The sequence below is a fragment of the Charadrius vociferus genome, unplaced genomic scaffold (assembly GCF_000708025.1).
Source record: "Charadrius vociferus isolate BGI_N301 unplaced genomic scaffold, ASM70802v2 scaffold266, whole genome shotgun sequence".
In the NCBI taxonomy this organism is placed as follows: Eukaryota; Metazoa; Chordata; class Aves; order Charadriiformes; family Charadriidae; genus Charadrius; species Charadrius vociferus.
Window position 1 is genome coordinate 1,309,043 of NW_009649114.1, and position 13,771 is coordinate 1,322,813.

Consider the following 13,771-nt stretch of genomic DNA (forward strand, 5'->3'; position numbering starts at 1 on the left):
ATGAAAGGTTTATTAGTACTGGGATGTTTCAAGTGCTGCGCTAATGAGATAGTGCTTGGTCGTGTGTTGATAACCACTTAATTAGATACTTCATCAGCGATGTTCAAGCTTCTGTCCCTTTACTAAAATAAAAGGAATGGGGCAGCCATTTATTTATTTATTGTGGTGGCTGGACAAAGGCACTGAACAGCCTGATCTAACTTTGAAGTTAACCCTGTTGTGAACAAGGAGTTGGACCTGTGATCTCCAAAAATCTCCTTCAGCCGTAGTCATTCTGTTGTTTCTTTTCCTGGAACAACTATCCGAGGCCGTGTGTCCACAGGAATATTGTGCAACGCGGCAGGAGATATTGTCTACAACTTCCTGCTGCTTACCCCCCGTGGCACCTTAAACTATTAAGAAACCACGGGAATAGTTTTGCACTGTGAAGTCTTAACAGTTCGGCTTTGTGCATGCGGGCAGTGCGCGTGTTATATACGCAGCAGGTCCGGCTTCCCTGGGGTTGTGTGAAGTTTTAATTTGCTCACGGGCTGCCCTGCTGAATGTCTTGCTTGCACCATTAAGTGTGAGCTCCCCAAGACCATCTCTAAGTTATTCTTGCTGCCTTTTTTGTTTCTTTCTTTTTTTTTTTTTTTAATGAAGCGTTTGTGACCTGAGAAGAGGTTTCTGTGTCCCCCCATGTGTTTACCTCTGCCCTGTGCTGCTTCCAGAGTCGTCTTTTGAGATGTCACTGCTGTGTAAATACCTGGACAGCTGTAACCGTGCCATCTAAATACGTGGCAGCGATGATTTTGTCCTCGCTGTGTAAGGTCTGCGTGACGTCCTTTCTCTCCTTTGTTTCCGTGTGGGTTCTGACAAGGCTGTAGACCTGAGTGCTTTATTCGGTCCATCTGCAGAAATCGTCAGGCTGCAGATGCTTGTAAGAGGCTGTTGGAACAAATTGAGGTGAAAGATTACTTGAGCTGTTCTCGGCGTTGAGTCAAAGCACAGGAAATCTGCCAGAAGACCTTGCAGACGGGGGTTAGGGCAGATTCCCCGGGTCCTGCCTCCGCTGCCTTGCTGGGGCGTAGCGAGGTGTCCCTCTCCTTTTTGAGCACGAAGGGATGAAGGCTTGGCTTTGTTTTGCAATAGTAAGTATAGCTGCTGGCCACGGCAGAGATTACCATATGCCACTTCCTAAGCGGTTCCTGCTGTCAGCTCTGCCACCCAGGGATTGCGCACGCTCCCTCCGCAGAAGATGCAAAGCCTTGAGGCTCTGTAATCAACTGGATTGCGTGGAGCACGTGGTGGCACAGATGCACGAGGAGAAGTCGCCGGAAAAGATGCGTATCTCGTGTCCTGGCTTTTTTTGTGAACTCGAGGCTTTGTAAAGTCAAGGCCTCAACCAAAGCTACAGCAACCTCAAACAAAGCTGCAGCAACATGAGAAAGCTCGAGTTTGCAGCGCTTGTATTTAGAGTACTGCAGCCAAATTCTGTCAGCCTCTCAGTATACTTCAAGGGTCATCCGTAGGCGTCAGAGAAGATCTCAAGACAATAATAGTGCTCTATTTTAGCATACTCATTACAAAGTATAACTGCCCTCTGCCTCTAGCAACTATTTTTTCCTCGTACTCAGATGGTGCAGAAGTGGAAGGGCCGTCGTCAGACGCAGCAGTATTGCCTCTCTGCCGAATTCCCTCATTGTCTTTTCAAATGAGACCTTTCTCTTTCTCCGCGGACTCTTATAAGGCAAACAACCTTCAGCAAAAAGATGGTTGGCAGTGGCATGCTTGTAATTATTGGCGTATTCATCCTGAAGAAGCAGCAATCAAACTTCTAGGCTTTTTATGCTGACGGGGAGCTGTGCTAGGGGATGGAAGCCTTTTCGTGAAAGGAGATGTAGTTTGGAAAGAAGTCGAAATGCTGTTTACAAATCACGAGAGAAGTAACATCTCGCCATTGTTCGTGTAGAGCAGGAGTAGGACAGTGGGTTCCCGTCCTCATTTCTGTAGTTTCTCTAACTACTGGGCCTGTAACACCTCTGGAGGGCCTGGGGTTTGCTGTATGTCGGAATAAAAGGGATGAGAGGATGTGCTGAATTCCTTCCAGTGCCCGTGCAGGAGGGGGACGCTCTTGAGATCGTGGCCCTGAGCGTGGCTGTGGGGTGGGCAGCTCCAGGGCAGCGAAGGCGGATAACGCGAGGAGCTCCACCTCCATCCCTGTGGTTGCAAGGGAAAGGCTCATGAAAGGCATCAGCTGCCTCCTGCCCCAGGTGCTGAAGAAGGAAGAACCTTTTTAACACATTACTCAGTTTCTCTTAAACAAAGAGAAGGGCTCATCTCGCCTGTACTGGTTTTAATTTTGCATCTTGTGTGATGGTTTTTTTTTTTTAATTTTGCTTTTTCCTGAAGAAGCAACAGTTCTTTGATGTATTCTTATGCAGTATCAAAGCAACTTTAATAAAAAAGTTAAATTAGATGTCTTGATTCATAATACAACATTGTCTCCCATATACATATTATACTTTCCCAGTTACAGCTTCCTCCTGGGCTCTGAAGGACCAAGATCCACCTGTGAGCCCATTGCTTTGACCAATTTGGAGGGTTGTTTTCTGTCCTTCCCTTTGTCTGTATATAATCTTCAGAAAAGATCTACTCCCAGCTGCGTTGAGGTAATTCCCCATTGTTTCCTGTAGATGTAAACAACAATTATTTAATAAAGAGGGACATTCATTCCCTCATACGCGATATAACCTATCTGTTAACTATTCCAAAGTGCTCTCCTCTTCTACAGCAGCCAAGGAGTCAGTAAAGCTTCTCCACCCCGTTGTTAATGTGTCTGACGTGAGACTTTTTGAAGTAGAGGGTGCTGAGGATACGCAGTGTATCCTCCAAACCATGGAAGGAATCATGACAACCCTAAAGCCTGTAAACTCCAGAAGCATCAGTAGTAACTCGATCAATCTGACACTCCGGTACGGTCTGCCCTTGGGAGAAGGATCCTTCCAGCCGCCAGGCTGCAGTATTTGGCATTTAGGCAGAATGAACTCTTTTGTTATTTTGGTAAATGCTCCTCAGAACAACATAGCTCATCGCTGGAAAAGGTGATTTATTTTTTTATTTTTATTTTTTTTAAAAAATCTTTTACCTTCCGTCATTTTAGTCACTTCGGGCATACTCTGTATAGGTGAACTTTGTGCTGTCAGAGTGCCGGTCCGTCGGCATTGTGTGTCTCCAACTCGATTCAAAGCCAGCCGTGCCCTAGGCAGCGATGCTTGACTGCGGTAGAGGTTGGTGAGCTTGGAGATAATGGCAAGGTACTTCTTACTGTAGGAAAGCAGCCCAATGAAATAATAGCATTTAAATTCTGGGATGCAATCTGCATGGATTTTTAGGAGGAGAGGGAAAAAAAAAAAAAAAAAAGCCTTTGCTGCTCTGAAATTCTGCTGCTAATCTAATTTCTACGTGATTGCCTCCCATTGCATCAGTCAGCGCTATTTGGTGCAGTGCTGCTTATGGGTTTTGAAAGTGCTGTAGATAAATGTAGCGTGGGAATAATCACTCAACTTCATTTTCCTGCTCTTTCTCTGTTAACACATATCGCCGGTATTGACAGCTCTGCAGAACGGTAGAATCGAGTCCTTCTGTCTACACGCCGCCCCGTGCGTGTGCATCATCCTGACAGGATAATGAGGCTGTGCTTGCCATGCTCCGCAGCGCGCGCGCGTCCTCTGCACTGCCAGTAGGCAGATACGAAATGTTATTGGCAAATGCGAATACAAGCTGGAGGAGAAGTCCTGGAAGAGTTTTAATGTGCTTGCCCGGCCCCGAGTTGCAGTACGATTCCGCTGGCATGCCAGGATGCAGTTTGGGAAGAGTCTCAAAGCACAGCGTTCAGCAGCTGATATTTTCTTAGAGTACCGAGCAATTAATTTGGGCAAGCGTGGAGTTGTATGTGTACAGTAATTAACCAGGAAAGCACCTTAGGCCAGCATAACAAGGTGGTGTGGGTGTCCTTCGCTTTGAGATTGTTCCTTGTAATTGCAGCAATTTAACTGGCTTGATCAATGTAACATCCCTGTGAAGTCATGTAAGCGTGCCATTGGGCAGGTATTCTTAAAAATAGGTTAAATGCAATGGGCTCTGCCCAAAAAAACACCTGCCCCGGGCACCTTATTTAAATAAGAATGTGTAGTCCTGTGTAAACTGTCAGCAGTAATCCTTTTACAGGGCTGACTAAATTCTGAAGCTCTGACATGTAGACCGTTCTCTTCCTTATATAGGGCTGGATAAGTGCTGGGCAGTAATGAGATTGGAATAAAAGGCTTTGGTAACGAAGATGAACTGGCAGTCCCGACTGAATCTTAAACTTATCCCTGCGTGTACATGGACTTCAGACAATACGGGCGTGGGTCCTGCTTGCTGATCTTGGACGTGATGCCTCTGGTTTGGAGCTTGTGACTAGCGCTCGGGCTGCAGATTCACCCAGATGGAAACCCCTGTACTCTTTAGGTTTGCATTTATTGGGGTTTGACTTGGGGGGGAGGGAATAAAAATCTAGCAATTCCGCATAAGAAAACTTTCTTAGTGTAATTCATCGCGATGGTTCTTATTCCAGCGTGGCTTGGTTTGGTTTTATTTCATTGGAAGAAGTTTAAGCTGCATTAATAGAAGCTGTTCTGTTCCGGAAAAAGAGAATCCGTGTGGGATACTGAATTATTATAATTTTATTTGGTTTAATTCACAGTGTGTTTTATACTTCCCTTGTGCAGACAGGATTATTAGTGTTCTGCTTAAAAATATCTGTGGGAGTACTGTGTGGTGTAGTCAGATACGGTCAAGGAAAAACGTCATCTCTGCTGCCTTGTCTGTCCTTGGTGAGTTTATACATCAGTGCAAGAAAATCATGCTGGAAATGCGTGAATCGACCGACAGATACTAGTCCTAGAAAGTCTCAGCCTAAATGACTGATGTAGGTAAGACATGGCAGGAATCAAGAGAAAAGCAAAGGCGGCATTTGAAATCATTTTATTTACTTTCATGTTTACTGCGCTGGAAAAGACAGGGATGATACCAGGAAAAGACAGGAAAGTTGAAGGAGAGGAGATGGGGGTTGATTGAGAGGGCTGCTTACAAAGAGGCAGTAGAAATGTGAGGAAACTGGAGGAAAATTGAGGTGTTCTGCACTGGCATCTTCACGTAGCTTAAGCGGTTCCTTGATCTGCTCTGTTTTCTTAAAGATACCGCGGTCGGAGGTGGGCGCAGGTGGGGAAAGGAGGCGGCGAGTGGGTGGTTTGATTTTTACCTGGGTGCACCTGAGCTGTTTCTCATAAAGCAGTACAAGTCAGAGTGGGTGAACATGGAACAACTTAGAAAATTTTTTTTTTGGATAGTGACTCACTGCAACTTACCCAAAGTGACCTGATTTAGTTAAATGAGGCTAAATATAACCCATGTGAAAAGTACTGACATGTGGGAGGAGACGACAGCAGTTGGCTCTCAGCCTCTCTGTTCTGCAGGGAACATCTTTCACGACTGGTGACTAATAATTTTTACTCTTGCTGGCTTTGGAAATAACATCTCTGCTCCATTACCCCCTTCTAGGGAGACGAAGAAAATGCGCTGTTCCTAATCTGTTGCCTCTTATCTGCCTTTCTGAATTTCAGCTTACTGCTATGGACAGTGCTATCACCCTGTGGCAGTTCCTCCTCCAACTCCTCCAGGAGCCTCAGAACAAGAATATCATCTGTTGGACCTCCAACGACGGGGAGTTCAAACTGCTGCAGGCAGAGGAGGTGGCCAGACTCTGGGGAATCCGCAAGAACAAGCCCAGTATGAACTATGATAAACTCAGCCGTGCTCTCAGATACTACTATGTGAAGGTAACAAAGTCTGTACATCCACCTCAGATCCTTATCCATCTTACCAGCTTCTGCCTAATGAGCTTTGTTTCCTTTTTCATTCTCTTCAAGGGGATAGGTGTCACTTCTGTCTCCCAGACTTAAGTAAGACGTGCTAGTTTATGTTTAGAAGGTTGTTTTTCTTTCATTTATCATTGTGCTGTATTTTCTCCCCAGTGGTTATTTGAGAAGGTTCTAGATAGCTTTGTGCAAAGTGTTATCTTCTTTGATTTACGTCTTTGCTAATACGAATCTGTCTGTGAATACTAATCCCCTTTCCAAAAATATATGTGCCCTTGCAAGGGTTAAATCCTCAACACTCAGTTTAAGCAACAGAATGATGATTGAGGTGGTGAATACTGCACTACCTTGAGATCTTTCCTGCAGTTGTCTCTACGAAGGGGCTATCAAAATAAAGAGTTTCAGTGAAGCAGCCCAAAGTATTTTCCCCTTTCTCTGCGTATCCAGTGTTGCACCGCTGATGTGGTCAGTGAGTTTAGTGCAGCAGCGTAAGATGCTTCTCTTGTTTAGCTGATGTCTTCTAATAACTTGTGAGAGCCTTTCATTAGTGCGTAGGGACTCTCAAAAAGCTGAGCTGGAGCCACGGTGTGGGAATCTCACCTTCGTTTCAATAAGCCGTTTATCCCACAACTGTTACTGTGTGGGTGTAGGAGATAGAAAATAAAACACCGTTTCTGAGGAACCTGTCAGTCTGTAGCAGGTGGGACATTGCTTGGAGTTTAGTACTGGGTAGCACAAATCTGACTTTGTACTGAGAGGTCTCAGTAATAATAATTGTACGAGAAATAAGAATCTTCTGAGGTCCAAATTGTGTGTGGCATTTCACTCAGGAGCAGAACGAGTTTGACATATGCTATTTTGTGGTATTGAAATAGCTGATTAGCCTACGTTCTGCTGACTAGTTCAGCTACTTATTTTCTTTTATTATCATCTTATTAAGAGCAAAGGTGGCTTGATTTGAAGTATTAGCTTTCAATTCTGCAAACTTGTAAGCTTTAATTCTGCAGGTTCTATTAATAGATTACACGTACTGTACCCAGGTCAGTGATCCTTCGTGAGGCTGGTGGGTATTTTTCTGTTTCTTAGCTGGTCTTTTAAAATACATTAAACAGAATTGCTTGGCAGTTTTAAGGCTGTCCTCAGTATATTTAATGTTAGGTTAAGCTCACCTGTTTTAGCGTTTTGCCTGCAAGCTCTGGAAATGATACTTTGGGAGCATAACTAAATTGCAAGAATGCAGTGTGTTTTTAAAAAAAGAAAGGATTTTTTGATGAAAGATTACAGGCTATCTAATTCCTCAGTCTATTTTAGGCAATGTTTGTAGGAAGAAAATTAATCTGAAGAAGGCCTAAATATATGTATCTTCTTACCCACAGAATATCATTAAAAAAGTGAATGGTAAGAAGTTTGTGTACAAGTTTGTTTCTTATCCGGAGATTTTAAATATGGATCCACTTGTCGTGGGCCGTATAGAAGGAGACCCTGAAATGACTGGTTTTGCGGAAGTTAGCAGTGCTCCAAAGGATGTGGAAAACTGTGGGAAGGAGAAGTCTCAGTCCTGTGCTAAATCCTCCAGCCGCAATGACTATATCCACTCAGGCTTGTACTCCTCTTTTACTCTGAACTCCCTGAACTCTTCCAGCGTAAAACTCTTCAGGTCCATCAAGATCGAGAATCCGGCTGAGAAACTGACGGAGAAGAAACCAGCTCAGGATCCAACACCCTCTGTCATCAAGTTTGTAACCATGCCCTCCAAAAAGCCTTCCTCTGTCCCCCTGGTCTCGACCACTTCGGCGGTCTCTGCCTCTTCCACCGTCTCCGCCACTTCAACCGCACCCTCTCTTCCCATGGGCTCGGAAGAAACTCTCCAGACCTTGGAGACGCTTGTTCTACCCAAGTTAACTGTCCCCGAAGCTCCAGCACCTTTGCCAAACTTAAGCACCAGCTTCACCCCAACTCCACCCATGTCCTCGGTTTCTCCCACTCTGCAAGTTCCTTCCACGCCCCCGTCGCCGCCCCTGAGCTCTAATCCCGACCTGGACATTGACACGGACATAGAGTCTGTGGCTTCTCAGCAGCTGGAGCAGGCTCAGAGCCTTCAGCATCAATCCCCGGAGCCCAAAGAGCAGGATTCATCTGTGCTGGAGAAGGAGTTTGCCAATCACCTCTCCAGATCTAAAAAACCCAAAGGGCTGGAGTTGGCTCCTACTCTCGTCATTACAGGCAGCGATCCAAGTCCACTGGGGATTCTGAGTCCTTCTCTCCCAACTGCTTCTCTTACTCCGGCACTTTTCTCTCAGGTAACCTAATTCCCTTCCTATTGGTTTGGTTTTTGTTTTTCTTTTAAAGTAACAACAGTGGTTATGTTATATCTTAAAACAATAAGGGAATGCAAGTGTAAAATGAATAGTCGGTAGATTGTATTTGGAGTTTGGAAACTCAGGATGTCACTCCCATTTTTCTTATAAAACAGAAACTTTATTCATAATGGGTATTCGCTTCCACCCCAAAGTGTGCCCGAGCGGTACGTCAGCTCTGCACGCCCGTGCAGCGTTAGCGTGTGGAGGCAAAACCCGCACCGGCACCGGCAGGATCCTTTGTACATCTTGCCAGGCTGATATTGAATTATTTCAAAAACCTGAAACCCTGCCCTGATCCTTCAGGCTGATTCTGAAAATGATTTTAAAATAGAGAGGCACGGAGGTGTCTGTTTAGCAGCTTTCTTTAGCTTGACTCAGTAGCCATTTACTTAAGACCTGAGTATTGTGACTTAACGGCAATAAGAACAGCTGCTTAATTTAATTGTTATCTTTGTGTGGGAAAGGAAAGCTTTTGTGCCTCGTGGAAAACTTGGAAGAGAACCGAACCCAACTAGGCTGTTAAATTGTTCTGTATATATTTAATCTCTTTCCTGCAGTAATTTGGAGTTAGAGTGAAACTGTAGGTGAAACTTTGGGGAAAGTGCTCATCGAAAACTGAAATGGCTGAAGACAGGAAAAAAAAAAAAATCAAGTGCAGTTGCTCTTTTGGGACCTTTCGAAGTGTTTGGCCGGTGGACCTGGAACATCCAGAACATTCAGAAGCTGGATGTAAATGCCTTTTGTTGTGGCTTACATCGCGGGTGTCGCCCAGACCACGCGTGCGCCCACTGCCTGCTCTTTTTAAATCCATGGGCTGAGTTTCCCGAAGTCGCTTGCAGGTGCTGTGTACCCAGTCGCGGGAGGCGCCGCTTCGCTGCGGGTTCCAGCGGGATTTGGCGGCTGTTGGGAAAAGAGAGCCGCTAGCTCAGCAAGGGGAGGGAGAGGCGGACGGCGGCCGCTGCTGCCGCGGGGTTTGAAGGCAGGAGAAGGAGGTGGGAGGAGGCGGAACGAGGGAATGGGAGTTCCTGAAATTCGGAGCCAGCCCTCCGCAGCTGCAGGAGCTGCGATCCGTGCGGCTGGATCGCCGTGTGCTCGGCGTTCCTCCGTGCGGGTTTCCCACAGCTGACTGTCCTCACGTGTTTTGCAGACTCCTATCTTGCTGACCCCGAGTCCCCTGCTCTCCAGTATTCACTTCTGGAGCACGCTGAGCCCGGTTGCTCCCCTCAGTCCCGCGAGGTTGCAAGGTGCTAATACGCTCTTTCAGGTAAGTTCCAGCGAGTTTGGCCAATCTCTGCCTCCGAACCACGCTCGCTCGCCACTGCCTGCCTCGGGAGACCTGCGGGGGTCACTCAGCACGCAGAGCTGCTGTAGAAAGAAAATGGTGATCTTTCTGTTTTCTGTCCCTTATGTTAGCTCTGTTGAGAGCATTTAATTTCAGTGTTTATCCAGTTTTATTTAAGTATATTGTAAACGTTGGTATTTCAGAAATGTTTTAAATTCATAGCAGGCTGTGCTGTAGTTAGAGATAGATCTATTATTATTTTTTTTTAGGTCTGTCCTTCCTGTAAAACCTGCCTCCATGTAACTTTACTGTTGAGATTTTCCTGGAAAATGAATTTTGCTACTCTATGGGTTGTTTTAATTATTTGTTAACAGCCTCTTCTGTTGAAAGACATTGATTAGATCTCACCACTAGTAAGAAGGAAGATGGTGCGTGTGATCTCCGTGGCGATATGTAGCACAGTTCTTTATGATCTTTATATTCTGCTGTCTTCTGTTGTTTGGAAATTTTCAGCCTCGCTGTTTTTAATAGATATTTTTGTTTAACTAATACATAAAAAAAAGTTCCCTATATTAAAAAAATATCCTTTGGTTGTAATTACTCGTGCTCTTCCTTCACCATCCACTTTGGAATTGGAATAACCACATCTCGTGCCCGAGTCTGCTTAGGCAAAGGGTAAAATTTAACTAGTTGTCTTTTGGGTTTATATCTGTCATCTCCATGGAGATGAAGGAAGTAGCTTATATGTACCATGAGGATATAGGGAATAAACAAGTAGATCTGAAAATACGTTGGGCATTTTCCTCTATAAATAGGTGATAATTAACCGCGGAACAATCTAGACCGTGGTTTCCCAACAACCGTTATTGAAGTCAGTTATTAGTTCAGGCCACATGCAGAGGTTCTGGGCCGCGTCCTCCCAGCGACGCTGGTTATTCTAGCTAAATTGCTGCAGTCTGTGATGCAGTGGCATTTAAAAAGTAAATTACTTGGGGGAAGCCAAGAAGATTCTTAGAAAGTCTCGGGGCTTTTTTTCTTTGTTGTGTTTTGGTTTTATTTTTTTCCTGGGTGAACTTCTACGTGCATAGATATGAGAGGTACTGTAAATTGAAATGGCCTCTCCCCTAATCGTTTTTGTTTTGTCTCTTAGTTTCCATCAGTGCTGAACAGTCATGGCCCATTTACTCTGTCTGGACTGGATGGACCCTCTACCCCTGGCCCGTTTTCCCCTGACCTACAGAAGACATAGCACATGAACTCGTGGAAAGGACATATTGGCAAGCAAGGGAAAGATATGACACTTATATTTAACCATGTTTTTTAAATGAGCAATTTATAATTCCACAGAGATTATCAACAATCATAGTTTTTGCCATTCCCAAATCAAATGCCTTTTTTGCAAAATTCCCTTTTTTTGAAGACCCAGGTTGGGAATGTATATGCAAACGCCTTAATAGGAGCTGAAGCTCCGGTCTCTTCTCTTCCCCCCGTGGTTTGGAAGACTTCACTACGGTTAAAGGGAGTTTCGGTCGGTGTTGCAGGAACTGAGTCTGCACCGATTGCGGTAAACAGTATCAGAGAAGTCTTTTCGCTGTGACTCTTGGAAAAACCCTCTGTTCTTCTGCTTCCTGTGCTTGGCAAGAAGAAATCTAACGGTGATCGAAGCTGGCATTCCAGGAGATGCTTGGGAAAGGGGAGCGTGCGTCGGCTTTGCCTCGGCGCCTGATAACTTCTGCAGCAACAAAACAGCCCGCGTCTTTTTCTGCTGTAAAAACACCTTGTCTTTTCGCAGGGAGAAATTTTCAAGGAATATTCAATGATTGTGTTACTGAGACATGGACAATTTTTGAACGGCGTTGTACGCCGACAGTCCGGCCCCTCGGGGAAGCGGTCGGGCTTCTGGATGCTGCCCTGCCCTCCCTTCCGTGCGGCGGCGAGGGCTGGAGACGGATGAAGAGCGGGATCGGTTCCTTTCAGTTCTCAGAAAGTTTGAATGCTGAAGTCCAAACATTTCTTGTGCCAGAGACCTGTTCCAAAGCCTGTCATCTCACTGCCAGAAGATTAGCAGGATGGTGGATTTTACATGAGGTTTCGAGGGTTTGTCTGCGCTTGGTGAGGTTGCTGCCTGATGCTAGAGTTTCAGCCCCAAACAGTGGGCGAGAACACTAACGTCTGAGCATTAACGTTACTGCTCTTTTCCCACAGTTGAAGTGGAGAAGCTCCTCTTCTACCAGCACTTATCTCAAGTTTTGCATTAGATCTATTGCTTTTTTTTTTATTTGAGGGAGCACTCGGACCCAAAATACGAGTGCAGAGCTAACGGAGAGGGGTGCCACGGCGTATCCCCTCACTGTAAATTCGCGCTTGCGTTGCTTTTCTTGGTGGCCACGTGTTTATGGAGTGATGCGAGATTAGTTTCCAGAGCCATTTGAAACACTGGTGAAACGTAATTTGTAGTAAGATTTTTACACCTCGGGAGGCCTTTTGAGAGAAGTGAGGAATGAAAGAAGAGAGGATCTGCTCCCGCGGCCCCTCGGAGGCTGGATGTCTCGGGCGGAGGGCTGCGTGGTCCGCGCTTCCACTTTGGGCGTCTGATGTCAGGCAGCAACTTCTGTTTTGCTACTGTGTACATTGAGTTGGTGATGCGAGATAATCTTCTCCGTAAAATACCCGCTAGAATACAGATGGAGACCATCTGTATCCTTTGGCATCCTCACTGGCTCTCTTCAAAGTTGTAGTGAGCAGAGGAGGATCGTACCTTTTCAGCACGAGGAGCCGACAGTGTACGCTGTATATACTGCACCTGTCTTACGGATAAGTGGTGAACTCGAGCTTTCCAGAGTTTTCCTTTCGCCACTTCTGCAGACTCTGAATTCACTTTAAAGCGTATGACAATACCCAAGGCTTAACTTACTGCAGTGACGTTATCTTCCTTATATCCTAGCATTGAAATACGTAAACCACTTGGTGTGTTCCTGACATGGCACCCTAGACAGGAGGGTGTAACGGAGTTGCTTTTTGGGCATTGTTCATCCAGAAAGTCCCCTGCCCGGTGGGAAGTGGGAGAAAAGAAAACGCCAATGTTTAGGTGGAGCTGGCGGGGAGCGAGCTCGTGTAGTGAGCTCTCTGCCCGCTGGGTCGCGTGAGAGGCACCGCACCGCTGCGCGCGGTAGACATCGGCAGATGCAGGATGAAGTTCCTGTGCCAGCGGCTCTTAAAATGACAATGTGCAATATTGACCTTTTTTTTTTATTATTATTATTTTTTTTTAAATGCAGAAAGAAAGCTGCAGATCATAATTAAGAGCAGGCACCTGGAATTTTCTGGTTTGCATGATGGCTTATGAATCTGCTCTGGAAAAATATATATAGCTATATATAAATAGCGGCACTTTTAATGGTTGCTTTAGGTTGGCCAATTTTATGCCCACCAAGTGTGTGGACTTGAGAGCAACATTGCAGACTAGGATTAGAATTTAAAAATAATTAATGAGCACTAAAGACTTGCAATTTAATTGCTTCCCTTTCCTTGTCCCCTATGGAGAAAAGCCAAGTTTATTTGTTTAAAAGTTGTGTATGTGCACACATGCACTTAATTCTTTGTAAACTGTATCACTTTTAGGATAGGTATGCAAGAGAACCAAATGCTAACGTAGCGTGTCGGCTGTGCTTGGCCCCGTTTCATGCTCTTCTCCCGGTAGCTCTGGAAGATTGCACTGCCGTGGCCGGTTGGTGGGACACACGGTCGCCTCCGGGGAATTCCTTCTTTGGAGAACGCGAATATTGAAAACACAGCCTGTGCGTGTCGGGTTCGGTCTGGTAATGCCCAACTTGCTGACGGAGAGCACTGAGAAGATGATGGCTTTTGCTTCTGGAGCACCTGCCCAGGGAAGGAGGAGTCCCACGTAGGGTTATAATCTCAGGAGGCGGTTGGGAAAGCGGGAGGGGAGGGGAGGTGGGAGAGGAGAGGCTTGCTCACCTTTCCTCCGGGACAACTTTCAGGTCACTTAAGGTAATATTATCTTGTATATATGCTGCCTCGTTAAACACACATTTACTAACAAGTATATAACCGCCAGCTTTTTTGGGTCACATTCCTGAGGGAGCACAGTGTCGCTGTGACTTCTTGGAGCTCGGTGATGTGAACTGCTGGTACTTCTGCTAGCTCGCTTCGGGAGCAGTCTGCAGCTTGTTGCAACTTGTTTTTAATGTAGTGTAGGGGAGGTGGGG

The 13,771-nt window shown here is 45.6% G+C and overlaps 1 protein-coding gene across 3 annotated transcripts; it reads left to right on the forward strand.

Moving 5' to 3' along the window:
- The first annotated feature begins 5,651 nt into the window (after window positions 1-5,651).
- ELK4 (ELK4, ETS-domain protein (SRF accessory protein 1)) lies at window positions 5,652-10,791 on the forward strand. Of its 3 annotated transcripts, none has more exons than XM_009888220.1 (5): window positions 5,652-5,861; window positions 7,277-7,678; window positions 7,772-8,200; window positions 9,408-9,524; window positions 10,693-10,791. In XM_009888220.1, the coding sequence occupies exons 1-5, from the start codon at window positions 5,655-5,657 to the stop codon at window positions 10,789-10,791; spliced, it is 1,254 nt and encodes a 417-aa protein (XP_009886522.1). In that variant the 5' UTR covers window positions 5,652-5,654. The 3 variants fall into 3 exon arrangements, with proteins under 3 accessions (XP_009886522.1, XP_009886523.1, XP_009886521.1); XM_009888221.1 differs by having other exon boundaries at window positions 7,799-8,200; XM_009888219.1 differs by having other exon boundaries at window positions 7,277-8,200.
- The last annotated feature ends 2,980 nt before the right edge of the window (window positions 10,792-13,771 follow it).

Bases quoted from the DNA above. Each gene is read 5' to 3' on its own strand.
- ELK4 (XM_009888219.1), top strand. From the start codon at position 5,655: ATGGACAGTGCTATCACCCTGTGGCAGTTCCTCCTCCAACTCCTCCAG. The intron at 5,862-7,276 runs GTAACAAAGTCT...TCTTACCCACAG, and splicing joins TCAGATACTACTATGTGAAG to AATATCATTAAAAAAGTGAA. The intron at 8,201-9,407 runs GTAACCTAATTC...CGTGTTTTGCAG, and splicing joins CTCCGGCACTTTTCTCTCAG to ACTCCTATCTTGCTGACCCC.